The sequence below is a fragment of the Oryzias latipes genome, chromosome 24 (genome assembly GCF_002234675.1).
Source record: "Oryzias latipes chromosome 24, ASM223467v1".
Taxonomy (NCBI): Eukaryota; Metazoa; Chordata; class Actinopteri; order Beloniformes; family Adrianichthyidae; genus Oryzias; species Oryzias latipes.
The window spans coordinates 21,049,882-21,064,907 of NC_019882.2; the positions used below are offsets into that span (position 1 = coordinate 21,049,882).

General features: G+C 41.2%; 1 protein-coding gene across 4 annotated transcripts in view; it reads right to left on the reverse strand.

Annotated features, from left to right (window-relative positions):
- Positions 1-15,026, reverse strand: part of epha7 (EPH receptor A7) — a 99,302-nt gene that overhangs the window by 82,688 nt on the left and 1,588 nt on the right. For all 4 annotated transcript variants that reach the window (XM_023952732.1, XM_023952730.1, XM_023952729.1 and 1 more), the window contains exon 3: positions 14,051-14,720. In XM_023952732.1, coding sequence (XP_023808500.1) covers positions 14,051-14,720 — 670 coding nt within the window. The remainder of the gene's footprint in view (positions 1-14,050; positions 14,721-15,026) is intronic.

Consider the following 15,026-nt stretch of genomic DNA (forward strand, 5'->3'; position numbering starts at 1 on the left):
CCCTTACACTGCGTTGGAGGGCAAACAGATTTGCCCTCCAAGCAGGAAAAACTCAAAGGAAGTGGGTGCATGGTCGTTCACGGCAAAGATCAAAGCCAGCCTCTGATTAAGTTATACTAGAAATCAAGCTAATGCTCTTGCCATGGGGATCAAACTTAAGCTAAAGCCCACAAATGTGGGACAATCTGGAATTGTAAAGCAAAGAGCACTTTCTCGGGTCCAAGTCAGAAATATTGTTGCTTGTTGTAATCTGCGGATGTATTTGTTTCACATTACTGCCATCATCAAACATGTCATTTTGGCTTTATGACACAATTTCTTGGCTTAGGCCTTATGACTTATTTATGCTTCCAAAGGAAGATTTCAATGCAACTAGTGGACCAGCATTTTAGTGCATAGAAAATAACATTAATCAAAAAAGTGTAACTACCTGCTGTATTTTCTGCACTACAAGGCACACTTTACGGTAATATTTTTTTCCAAAAAAAACAAAAAAAAGGGACACAAGTTGTGTGTTATTGTGAATATGCTAACGCAGCTAATGTGGTATTGGACTATGTTTTTTACATGTTATAAGGTTGGAAGTTAGTGCAGTCAAAGTAATGTTTGTTTTAGCGGTATCGGCCTGTTTTTTGCCTGTGCCTCAGTAGAACAGGCCTGAATAGAAATATTTAAGTTAAACGAAAAATAAATAAATATATATATTAAAAAAAAATCAGTAAAAGTGACTGGTCACCAGCGGAAAATAGAAATTTTCAATGGAATATAAAATAAAACAAAATAGCATTTTTTCATTAGTTCATTTTTTTTCTTATATATGCTGTGAACATAAAGTTGAATTTGCTGGGAGATCTCATCTGTTGGGTTCAGTAGTGTGTGATTGTTTTTGTGCATGAGAAGCAGAGCAAAGACTGCTTCATAAATGTGAACTATCAATGATTTCCATTTATGTTTTTATGACTTTTCACTGATCACAGAGTTTTCTATCAGAACTGGAACTGTGGACCACCACAACCCTGTGCATCGTGAGACACCCAGGGGAACTAACTGTTGTCTGTTCCAGTTTACAGCTTGTGCAATACTTGACTGTCCAATTGTCTTCAACGGTTCAATATCGTCTCACAAGAGGGATGAAAATAAAAGCACTGGGTGAGGGGTGGGAGGGTTACAATCAGCTGAGCTCCTTATAGCAGGATGAATACTTCCAGAAAATGTAACCAGGAGTTGATTTAATCCTAAATTAAAATGGATAACTTGGACCTAAATGAGCAGGGTCCTTTCAACATGCTCCTCTGTTTAAAGCCCAAGAGAAAATGCTACACGAGGCAGAATGCACGTTGGCTGTAGAGTACGCAGAAAATGGGACAAGATTTGTCTAAATGTCCATTTTGAAGCCATTACCAGTGGTAGTTGTTCACTTTTACTTAAAAAAAAACAGAAATAGAAAAGACCATTTGTTTTAATTTGCAGAATAGTTTTCTGACTAAAATCATTAAACAAAGGTATCTTTAATGATCAGAGTGAAAAACAGAGGGGGAGAAAAACAAATGGCACAAAAAGCAACTGCTTCACCGGCATTATTCACTGCTGACATCAGTATAAATGCCAAACAACCAACACGAACACTTGTCTTTTCTCTCAGCGCTCCGGCTGATTTACAGCACGGATTTGGGGGGGAGAAACGAGCAGCAGTCTGAGATTAAACACATTACATCAGAAAATGATGGCCTCTCACTGGATCTGAGCGCAGTCCCGGCTTCTTTAAGCTGCATTGAGCTCTCTGAAATGGAGTCTCAGTGACATGGAAAATGTCCCTGCCTAATCGCCTTTTGTTTAGTTCATTTAACTCTCATGGAAACAGGAGAGTGAGCCCTCCGGGCCAGTCAGGCAGATACCTTTTAATGGAAGTGGTGGACGGCTCTGAAGGGGTGCTGTGCTGAAAGACACCACAACGAAAAGAGGACTCTGCATTCTGGGGATGAAAGCTTGAGGTCTAAAGGTCTGGCCAACCCAAAGCCCCCTGCAGCCCGAGCAAAATCGCCACTGAAAATGTTCCCCGTCAGCAGCTGAGCATTATTTCTGGATTGCGCCACTGCCTCTCAACCCTCCTGACCCAAACCCCACCCATCCTGGTCCACCCTCCCCACTCGTGATCTGCTGTGACAGAAAGCGATGGAACAATGTCAAAGCAGCTCGTCAGTGCTGTGGTCAGGTCTCCTGGTGCATGTGGCGCCTCTCTGCTGCTGCTAAATGGGTCGTTCATGAAGGTTATGCACATCCGCGCATGTAGTGGCGTGCCAGTTCAACCCACAACTTCTACACTACACACCTGCAATAATCATTTTACACCAGTTGTGATGAAGTGAGATCTCAGGAGAGAATCCTGTAAAGAACAAATCATCTGATCGGTGTTTACTGCAGTTTTAGAAAATGAATGTGCTAACACAAAGGCCCATCAAGCCAGTGAGCAGAACACAAACATGAATGAGCTTCACGTTACCAGCAGTTCTCTTTGTTATGTTTCATAGAATGTTCCCTTTAAACCACACCATCTCTCTCAAAACACTTTTGCTGTGGAACAGACTTTAACGTTTGATGGTTGTGACAGAGTTAGAAACAACATTTTATTACTGGGCGCCAAAAACATTTTAGTACTAAACTTATTTTAGACAGCAAAAATATGAGGATATGAAAAACCTGGGCTAACCTTTCATTTCAATCTGACTGAGGGGCCTTCTATAACCCTTGTGCTATCCTTGGCACTTTAACATTGGGAGTTGGGTCATCTAGACCAGTGTTTTTCAACCAGTGTGCCGCGGCACACTAGTGTGCCGTGGGAGATGGTCAAGTGTGCCGTGGAGAAATTGCCCTCATTAATCATTCACTGATCTAAAAACATTTCCCATCTCCAGGATATCAGCTCTTTGTTCATCCAAACTGGCGATCAATACAGACCATGAATTTCTGTTTTTTTTTTTTTTTTTTTGGATGCTGGTGTGCCGCGGGATTTTTGTCAAGGTTAAAGTGTGCCGTGGCTCAAAAAAGGTTGAAAAACACTGATCTAGACCCACTAGACAGTGCGCTGAACTTTTTTTCTTCAATGATTTGTGATCTTCACTGGTGTCCATGGATTACATGAAATCTTTCCACCTTTATCCACCTTTGTCATGGTAGGGAGAACACGTCAATGGAAGGGTGGGGGGGGGTCATCTAAGATAGAACAATACAATAGCAATGAGTCGATTCCATTCTGATGCGTAAAAATGGAGAATATGATTCTTTTTTAATGCTATAGTGTGTTTAGATTCACATATAGGCTGTAGCACCACCAACTTTACCAACAGACGACTTCTTTTTGAAACATAGACAAAGATCAAATGCACTGTAGAAGCTTTCTGTCAGCTTTGTTCAACAGTGTGTCCAAACTAGCCCCAAACTTAAGGATACCTGCTTTGTGTGTTTTTAGTGTAGCAGACACAAATAGTATTCAAAACAAGCAGAGCTCCATTTCTTTAGTTAAATCATGAAGGCTTTGCTTTAACAAAAATGCACTAAAGTGACAAACATTTAACATCAACTAACTTTAGGAACTATTTTAAGTTCTGTTTACTGTTTTGTTCTGTTTTCTTAAAATTAAGATGTTTTTTGGACGTTTTGATTGAATCCACTGTATAAATGTGGAATATAATTTTTGTATGTGATAGATCGTATCAATATTATATGCTGCATGATTTGGTAAGTTTTTGCTCACAACAATGTTAGTTTAAGATGCAGAAATATTGACATTGGTAAAAAAAATTACCGTATTTACCCATTGACTGAAATTTAATCTATACATTATTAACATGGTGTGACTGTGTAAAAAATAATTATTTCAATACTTCAAGAAGTCATTTAAAATAAATACCATTGAATAAGTTAGTCTCATCGAAAATTTTTGAAAATTAGCAAAACTTTTCTCGCCAAATTTTGAGATTTCTCGGAAGCAGCCATTTTGAAATGAGGAGGAAAAATCCTTCTACTGCCTCAGACAGACAGACATCTGTGGCAGCAAAAATGACATTCAGAAATAATCTATATCATATAAAATCAAAAAGAGACATCAAAAATGACATTCATATTAAATTATTAAAAATTATTATTCAAGTTATTATGAAAATTATCAAAAATGAGATTCGTATTAAATAAATAAATAAATATGAAATAAATAAATACAGCTGCAAAAGTGTAAAAAACATGTTGTCAACTGCAAAATGTGATCAACTGTAAAAAACATCTAAAAACTTTTCACTTTCAAAATTGTGAATTGTATGAATAAAACAAAATAAAATAGGCCAAATATCTTTGTCCATGTTTTTTGCCCTATAGTTCAAAAACATGGACAAAGATATTTGGCCTATTTTATTTTGTTTTATTCATACAATTCACAATTTTGATATGGGTATTTAAAAAAAAAATTAGTGGTTTAAACTAAGCCTACATTTTTCAAAATTTTTGATTTTAACATAAAGAAATAATGCCAAATCGGTTTTCTGTGTCCAAAGTACAAAAATGACATCAAAATAAAACTAAGCTTTATTTTTATAACCTTATTTCACATCATGGAATCTTAGTTGGCATCTTAGTAAGAAGTGTGTGTGTGTGTGTCTGTGTGTGTAAGGGATTCTACTCGGTGTCATCGTTTTCAGCATGACTCTTTATTTCACTGCGAGTCAGAGTGCACTTTGTTGGGTTTTTTCATTTTCTAAAGTGTTGCTTAAATACAGCTTATAAGAGTGAAAGAATTATAAAATGCAGCGGCTAAATAGCAAGTAATGCACAAAAAAGGAAACAAATCCATTCAGATTTTTATGACTCCTATCAAAAACGGATCCCCCTCTAATCATGTCTTTAGCATGTTCTTACACAAACATGTGTTGCAAAGAAATCAGCTTATGGAGGAAAAGTTCTGATAGAAGAAACTGCAGCTGAGAGGACATCCCACTGCGTTTCTCAGCTCTCAGCGTGAGTTGAGCGGAGAAAAAGTGTGCAGTTATGTAATAACTTATTGATTTTCTTCTTAAAGGAAGATTGAAGCTGTGAGCCCAGGGTCTGAGGCCTCCCAGAGGAACGGCGCCACCGACAACACCACCCTCCCTGCTGCTTCTGACGGGACCCTGAGGCCTGGTCGCATATCACTTTCACCTTTGTGCCACAGGGACACTAAACACCGAACACCAAAGACGCCGCTTTGTGACACGGTGCTCGCCTGTCTGATCACATCCCTCTCAGGCACTCAGCGGGCAGCCCATCCGGAAAAAAAAAGACACAGTTTAGTTTGCTAAAAAGGCCAAAAGCTTGGAACTGCCGGAGATTTGAAAGTCAGGATCGATGGAGATGTCTGAACCTGTTAGTGCAAGCTGAGATGAGAGCCTTTGCACTGCTGGTGGGAGGGGCTCCTTTGTCATGCAGGGGGGAGGAGAGGTGACTCTTCTGGCGATCAGGGGTCAACTGCTGCGATCATCCATCTTCTTCCTGACAGTGTCCTGTCAGGCAGGGTGCTCACGTTACCAAACGCAGCAGCAAGACCTCCATTGTGTTTGTGCGCCCGTCTTCAGCCATGTGTAAATGAAGTTAATATTCTGCGACCTCGTGCACTGAGCTCCGTGTCACCTTGGGACTAACACTATCTGACACAGAGTCAGAGGTCTGCCGGTCCGCAGCTCCCGGAGTCTTTAAGCAGCAGAGCTGACCATATGGCTTTGTTTGCGTGAGAATGGCCCATGTTTACTTGGATCGTGTCCATTCATGGGATGCAATGTGCAGTCTCAAATTTGGACCGGCAGGTCAGATTCCAAGACCCCCGCCGCTGATAAGCATTCGCCCTGCTAAAGTCAAATAAATTGGTGCAATTTGCATGAAAAAGCTTTCTCTTTGAGCCGCAACTCTGCCAAAGAATGCCCAAAAACCAACACAAAGAGCCAAGAAAACCTGATCTCTGCAGCCTGCCTCAAATTCAGATTTCTCTTCATTCTCATGAGCAATCCGGCAGCTTGTCGTCAATTATCAGTGAAAAGATTCCGAAAATGGGATGAAAATGTTGCTGTGCAGATGCCGGAGTGTGCAACAAAGCGAGTGATTCTGCTGAAAGGTGAGCCTGTGGATACGTGACGTCATTCGCTACAGCTGCCATTAAGCCGCAACAAATCATACTTTAAATGTTGGACTTTATTGTTAGCTGAAAGACTGAAAATGTATCGTCTAAAATGACCAAAAAATATTGGAAAAATGGTGGTGGCATCAAGTGGAAGATTTCTTTTATTATTAAAAAAATAGTCAAAATAAAAAAAGTCAAAAAAGGTAAACAAAGAAATATCTCTACAAGTTACATGAATAAAGATATGAACAGTGTCTCCTGTTTTTGAATTTAAAGAGTAAAATGTAAAAAAAAAAAAAAGCCTAATGAATATTTTTTTTTTACATTTTAGATTAAGGTTTAAAAAAAACATTCGCCTTGAATGTTAATTTCCTAATAATTAATCCAAATAAATCATTCTCTCAAATATTATTATAATTATTACATTTATTTTTTATACAAAAAAGCACTTTTACTATTACTTAAGTTGTTTATTTAGCTCACTTTAGAGCTTACTATTTTGCAATTTACATAAAAGTTTTATAAAGATGCAAAGTTATTTTGCATAATCGTATTGTTTTTTTTTTTTTAGTTAGTTCCTTATTTTTCTTAGGTAAAACATGAATAAACATGTATTTACTTCATAGAGAGTTTACAAATTTTCACAGCTTTTTTCAAGAAATGTACTGAATAAATAAAAATAAATGAACAATAAAAGTATGACAATAGTTGATGTAGTTTAGGGTTTAGGTCATGGAGTTCAGGAGTGACTTTGTTCTCCGTTATAATATCTACAGGATGATGGATTGTGAAGACTCCTCACTGCCCTGCTGTGCACACATCACTGTTTTAAAGATCAAGACATGTTCTCTTTAGAAACTCTCAAGTCTTTGCTTTCTGGAAAATAATAGAGGAACTGATGGTTTAATAGGCAAAAAAAGAGAACATTTCTAAAGTTTTTAACGATACGGCTCTTAACTTTCCACAGTCGTGAAGTATTTTCTGAGAAAGTTTAAGAGTCCTGTAAAGCACTCTGATTTTCTCCAGCCTGACTCTTTTATTTCTCAAGACTCCCACTGTGTGTTTAACATCCATTTTTTAACCTCAGCGCCGTAAAACAGGCATTTTGTTTCTTTAGCAAACATAACCAGAGACAAATATTTACCGAGCCGCAGAGCCTGGGGCTGAACGTTTTCCGATGTAAAATGAGGCATTTGTGTTTCGTTTGACGTGTTGACAGGGCAGCGGCATTCCACAAAAAGCGCTGCTGGCTGCTGCTCAGCCGTCTATACCCCAGCAGACATCTTCTTCTTCTTCTCCTTCCTGCTTCTGCTCCTCGTTTGGAAGTGTATATTTAAAAAAGAGAGCGCTGAATGTGGACGTTAAATAAATTCTGTGTGCCAAAGCTCGGTTTTCCATCATTCCGCTGTCTGCCTCTCAGAGGAAGCCGCTGACTTTCAGTCCACTAATGAGAGGGAATTACGGCAGAAAGGAATGAGCAGGAATACAGGGAAGATGATCAGAAAAATGCTTTTAGAAAGACTCTTCCACATTTCATTGTTTTTGTGTGCCTGCTCTTTTCTAAAAGTCCATTAGGGTCTTTTTTTTGTGTTGTTTTGCTCATAAAAGTCCTCCAAAGGTAACAGGAGAGCACGAGATGACCTTCAAACCACAGATCTGTTGATATATTAGATGAGGATCTTTTCTTACCGCCTAAAAACCGGAATAATACCTTTGAAATAATACAAATGCTACCACAAATATTTACAACTGCACATTTTAATGCAAAGGCCCATTAGAATGAAGTGAAGTCATTTAACGCATAATTACAGTTTAAGCTCCTAATAGCATTTCTTCTCTCTTTGTAAAAGCTCAGGAAAGACTCAAAGAAAATGCTATTTTGGGTGTTTTTACCATGTTTTTGGGGTATTTTGCTGATGATGGAGGACAATTATAAAGACAGTACGGTTTTTTCATTGTTTCCCAATCGTAAATTTCGAAACAAAGTCTGTTTTGCTTTTGTAAAATGTTTTTTTTTGTGCTTTTTTTTTTAAATAAAAACCCAAATTAGAGCAACAAATACAGTTTATCTTGTTATTATTGTCTCAGATATATAATTATATAGAAATAGATTATGGAATGAAGATATCTACTGTTTCAAGCTCTCCTACTTGTTCTGGCCGACATTCCAAAAACAAACAAATTCCAATTTGCAAAATGGTCAAAGTACTAAATCTTTACACTTCTGTGGACAGTTAGTATTTTCCTTGACGAATGGTGATTGCTCTGCAGCGGGTATAGTGTCAGGTCTCTTTTAAGTAATCAGTCGTAAGAGGCTGCCAGCAGCACTGGTGGCAAAGAAAATAGCACATCTGTGTGTCTGACTGCTACCTGCCAGGCTGAGGAAAATGCCCTGAGCTGCAGAAGAATGCTGCCATTCACGTGAAGCCGACGCCGGAAGCGCCGCGATGAGATCCCATCCATCACCAGTTTATTTCAATCTTGAGTGATTTAGATTCATTTGGGTCTCCCATGGATTCGGCACACACCTGTCATTTGCATAATTAAGCTCTGGAGGAGTTGTAAAGGCAGCCATTTGGGGGATTAAATTCCCACCTTATCAATCAGAGGAACATCAGGATGTTTGAAGACCTCCTGACTCTTCATTTAAAATGCTAAACACAGCTTCCTCTACAGACCTGGAAATGGGCCTGGACACTCGGGCTGCCTCTGTGCACGTTGGCTGTGGCGTTCAGGCCTTCCCCTCAGGGGGCTCCATCATCAATCAGTCTCCAACTAACTTCTGTCCGACTCCCTGACAGTGAAGATGGATGATGCCAGATTCTACAGGACGCTGGATTCTCTCATTAATTCTCTTGTTAGCATGCACCCGTAGCTGCGAGATACAGACGAGTTTATCTGTTTCCCTCCAGTCTGAGGCTTCGCCCTCGCAGGCCGAGGGTCAACAGTTAATCATTTCTCAGGCACTGGTTACTTAGTGCCATAATCCTGTGATGTGTCTGAATTGGACAACTTACATTCTCAGCATTGAGCCAAACAAAGAAACCAGTGTCTCCTACAAGGGCCCGCTGTCTCCAAACGACTCCAATGCAACCAGCACCCAGCACTGAACAGAACCAGCGCATGAATGGGGGCTATTTTCACAGCACTTTGCAGAATGAAGGCCTTGCAGGCGGCAGGGACACTTCAACCGGCCTTTTTCAACACCGAGACCCCCAAACGAACACAGCGGGCACAGAGGAAGAGTGACATTTACAGCCTCACAAAGAGTTAAAGACGGTGGGGGGGGGGGGGGCAGGAGTGAAAGACAAGGGGTCCCTCTTTGCTGACTGTGATGAATGAGTGGATCACAACAAGGTTTGGAGAAGGCCTTCGCTTCCACACAGGAGGCTTCTCAGATGACATGAGTGACGCCTCATTGCGGAGCAGCAGAGAACGCACACAAGCGGCTGCAGGTCAGGACTAAACCATCACTGATCATTTTATGTCTCTGGAAAAAAGAAACACGACAACTGAGAGTCTGCACTGAAGTTTCCTGGAACAGTTCATTGACTGGATATAATGGCAATGTCCCATCAGCCGGATTTGTTCTTTCAGAAATCCCGTTTCCTCAGATGGTGCTGCTGGTTCATCTTTAAACCTTTGAAAGGCATCATCCAGCTCATCTCAAGGCCAAAAGTTACAACCACGCCGTATATAAGGATATGGTTTGTGGCACAAGGCCAACGATATTGGCTAAACCATCGCCAAGCTGGATTTTCATGGAAGCTAAATCATTTCTCTTCCTCTTTCGGCTTCTCCCATCAGGGGTCGCCACAGCGAACAAGTTGCATGGTAAACTTGGCAATGTTTTACGCCGGATGCCCTTCCTGACGCAACCTTCTCAAACCGGGCTTGGAACCGGCACAGGGGTGGAGAAGGGAACAGGGAGCAGCCCGGAGTCGAACCCTGGTTTCACGGACGGAAGGCGCCGCAAACCAGCACGAGCTAAACCGGCTCCGGAAGCTAAATCATTTCTGATTTGTTTAAAGTTTATTGGTTGAAATATTGATATTTAAGGCAAAAGGTTTTCTCCAAAGTTACAATATTTCATTCAATTCAATTTTATTTGTATAGCCCAAATTCACAACAACAATCGTCTCAGTGGGCTTCGTACCGGTAATTGTAAAGTAAACATACAGTCAAAAGGATCATAAATGCAGAGAATTCAAAAGGAGAAACTTTAGCTGAACAGACTATCCCTGCCCTTAGACCCTCCTTCTCGGTAAGGAAAAAACGGATTTCGGAAAAAAAGAAGAAACCTCAGGGGTGCCCACATGAAGGAGGGATCCTCCCCCAGGACGGACAGGCGGTGTACCAGAACTCTCAGAGAAGAATTCACCTATCTAACTCTACAACTACATATTTAGATAGACCAGCAGATGAGCTTCATCCAGATCGAGTGGGGGGAAGGCTGGGAGCGCGAGACGAGGTGGAGACGATGTCCACGGCCAAGTGTGGAAGCAGTAGTAGAGGCAAGCCATAGACGATATCTATCTATCTATCTATCTATCTATCTATCTATCTATCTATATATACGCAATATATGGCTATGTTTTTATTGTACTACCTTCCAAGGTGGATGTATATCAGAATACAATTCAGTAACAGCAAAGACAATACAATTTAAAACCTAAAACATGACATAGTGATGATCTAAGAAAGTTCAAGTAATACCCTCAATGGACTAGTTCCTAACGCAAAGGAGCCAAAAGGAAGATGAAACCTGTTTAGAAGTCCATACCCCCCCCCCCCCCCCCCCCCCGCATGTTTATGGTGACACAAAGAGCAGAGGAACACACTGAGGTGTACAAATGATCCATGATGGTGAAAAAGCAGATTTATCCCAAATGCAGAAGCAAAGATTTACTTTCAGCATTTGCATATAAAGAACTGTCACTACCGTCATTCTCTTCAACATGAGATCTGGTTAATGTGATTAGACCGCCTGTCAGTGTTTCATATTTTCAAACAAGATTTTTTTGTTTGAGAATTCTCAGTGAGCATCAGATGCAAACAGGGTTTTACACATTCTGGAGCTGGATGTCTAAACAACAGCTGGTGAGATTAAAGCTACTAACGACTCGCAGAAAGTGTTGCAAACGCTGCATCGAAATGAAGTTGAAGAGAGCTAAACGCAGAATTTACAAAGGCCAGCATTAAACAGAGCGAAGAGGGGTGTTTAGAAGACATGCACAATCGAACGTGGCAGAAATTCAGCATTCCGGTCGCACTGGTTGGGAACTGTAAGCCCCTGATGTAAGCACTTCTCTGATCTGGACCGACAAACGTTGGGTTCTGCAGGACAAACTGTTGTTCCCTCTGAACGAGTGTACAAGTACAGACCTATTCACAACTCCTGGCAGAGAACAAATGAGAGCAGCCGCCTGAACGAACGCTTCAGAGGAGAGGCTGTCTACAGTGTGCTCTCATCTCGCTTTGGAGCAGCCTTTTGTGCACGCATCCTTTCTGCTCCCGTCTTTTACACAACACCCATAAACGCAGTCTTGTTGTATTGGAAAGTCTGCAGAAGGTGCAGTGTGTGCAGTGAGCTATCATCACAGAAAATCTCCTCAACCTAAAGATGATGGACTCCCCCATCACTTCGACAGCCTCTTGTTTTACATCCAGAGAGACAAGCTGCTGTCCAGCTTTGACAAACACTTGGAAGAGCTTTGAAACTCTTCTACGGAAAACTACTGAATGGACAATTTGGTGGCAGTGGAGCCGCTGGAGGAAGTGCTGATGCTGCATTGTGATTCTCATTTTATTTAGATGAAGTTTCCCTTAATACCAAAGCTGCTCATGCCTCAGCGGAGATAAAGCTCATAAAGGTGCAGTGTCAAGACTGGAATGTGATCCACGGACACATAAAGCAGCTTCCTTCCTAAGTTTTTAACAATCCCAAAGTAGACTGGATGAGCCGCAGCCCTTATCCACGGCGACTTGTTTAAGTTGACCCTCAGACCGATTAATTCACAGAGATGTGCCACGTCTGCTCTGAGGGCCCCGCAGCACCTCACAATAAGAAAAGGTGGCAGGAGAAACGTCTACGTTGTTCCTGTAGAAATAAACAGTACGTCTCTGCTTCAAATGGATCGGAACAACTGGATCTTATGCATATTAAAACAACAAGGACAATAAGACGGAGCTCCGTGGGGCTGAACCACTGATAGCCTGCTAACATTAGAGGCACACAACTGGAGGCATGCGGTGTTGCTCTAAATTACATGGCCTAATATATTTCATTAACACTCCTCCCTCAGAGGGGTCCCTAATGGATGACAGCACGCCATAAAAGCTTGTCTGCCTGCGACGCCAATTTGCTCTTAGGTGCATTCCCTCCACTTATTACAAACTGCTGCTCTTTAGAAGCTGCTTAGATTGAAGTTTGAACAAAAGGGGGGAAAAAAGGCTCAGTTGATGAACCACTTCTGGGAGCTGGACCCCCCCATCTTCCTAATCCAAGCTGATTTCTACGCTTCAAGTCAGACGGCGACTGAAAATGATCCACAGGAGAAGGAAAATGATCCCACGTATGTAGTCACCCCATCATTAGGATCACTTTCAATGCTAATGTTTCTCTATTTTCACTTTAAAATAAAAATGGATGTCCGTAAAAAATATAAGGTCTAGCCAAACCTCAAAATGTCACTCTGAAGTGTTGCCACAATAACTGAACAACTCTGGAGCTTTACAGATCTTGAATTTTATCTCCAACTACAATTCAAATGAGGATGGCAGCCCTTTCAGTCAAAATAAGTGGAAATCATCATCAGGGAGGCTACAATGTTTATCTGAACACTTGATGGAACTTTGCAGTAAAATACCTCTTTAAAATAAATGTACAAAGCAGTGCCATTAAAATTGATTAAAATCTGTAACGTGGCAAAATTGCTGAAAACATGCCAGCATTGCAAATGTAGCCTAATTTCAATTCCATTTAAAAAAAACTGAAACCTCAATTTGCGTGATGATGCATCCTGCAAAGTTCAGTTGTGGTCCATGACAACCGCCAATACTAATGTCCTAAATGTCTTAGTTACTATAAGTTATGTTTTTTTTTTCTTATCCAATTAGTTAAATATTACACAAATGTTTGGAAAATAAGAGGAGGAAAAAAGGATTTTAATGGAGCCACCATGAGTGTTGCCACCTTTACTCGAAACTATGGAATTAAGGCAAAAAGAACTCTGCTTGGAAGAAACATCTGAAGCAATGCTGCGCATCTACTTCCATTTAAAATCTTACACCTTACATGGGTCACATCTCTTGGGTGCACATAATGTTGCCATGGCAACATCATGCCAAGTGATGTACCAGACATGTTTGATAAAAAAAAATGCAAAAATAGTCAATATGGTAAATTTGGCATCTAAAAATCCCTGGTCAGTAGCAGAAAGGATGCTTTCTAAATGTTTCATAGAGATTAATTTGTCAATGTAATACAATAGATTAAAAAAAGCATATCTTTTTGTTCTCCATTGTAATAAATTTGTAGGAGTATATTGTCGAGTCTCTTTTTGGTCATTTGGCTCCATAAGGAAGACATTGAAGACAAGAGGCTTCTCCCAGACCTGGGAGTTCTGCCATTGGTATTCTCAGCTCCAGGCTAGTGAGGGAGTGAGGAGTGAACTAATCCCAGTGTCAACAGAATCATGCAGAGAAACTAAGAGCCTCACAATCAATTAACAAGGAATCCAATTACTATCCTGAAGATGCCAGCCCTCGATTTTTTATTTTTTACTGCTGTCCAAGCCATTTTATCTTTTATTTGCAATATTTATTTATTTGCATCTTCCTGATCAGTTTAAAAGCAGAGTAAATGTAAATTTATGATAAAGGTGTTTGAAAGGTGAGAGGAGAGGCACTCACGTTCACATGCGTCTCCTTTTTGATGAAATCCAGCTTTGCAAATACATTTCCCAATGGGCACAAGCCACTCCCCCTCGGCACTGCAGTGCATCTTGGGAGAGTTGTCGGCCTCCTCCTCAGCGTCGTTCACACACATTCCCTCCACCTCCACCAGGGAGGAGAACTCCGATCCCGTCACTGTGTCTGGGAAGGTGGCCAGGTTTTCGATGATTGACCAACACTTCTTGTAGTAGACCTTGACCGACACCAGGGCAATGCACGCCCCCACGTCCTGGAAGGCCAGGTAGAAGCCCCTTTTGGACAGAGGGCCGATGATCCGCAGCTCTGTGTTCAGTTTCATCTTCCTCTCCCCAAGGTCGCCCTGGGTGAAGCTTTCGTCCGCTGCGATTGTGTCAATTTTCACGTACTGGTTCTCCCTCAAGCCCCTGCCCACCTCAGAATCTGTCTCCTGGTAATACAGGTTGAACGTCTCCTTGCAGGTGCCCACCACCCCGGGCAAGCTGTTACAATCCCTCAAGGTGAATTTGAGTTCCACAAAAATCCTCTGGGCATCCCCCTTCTCGATCCAGTTAGTCCGCAGCCAGTTGTTCTGATTGGGCTCCATGACCTGGCAAACCTGGTAGGTGCGGATGGGAGTGTAGTTCTCATCCAAGCCGCTGATCTCTTCCCACTGAAAGAAGCAGTTGTGAAATAGATTTGAAATTCACAAACAAGAAGAGGAAAGAGAAACATCAGAGGCAGAGGAAGAAAACTGACAAAAGCAGCTGAAACAGCCGTTTTCAGCAGACAGGAGGGATCAGGAAGCTACATTTGTTTCATCTTTGAGGGAGATTGGTTATCAGCTTGTGCCCACATCATTTATTCACAAACTTTCTCCCGGCTTGTTTTAATCAGACTGGAACAGGCGCTCTGCTCGGGGCCTTTGCGCTCTGAATGCTAACGGACTCTGCCTCAGTTCTGGGCAGACCTTGTTGTG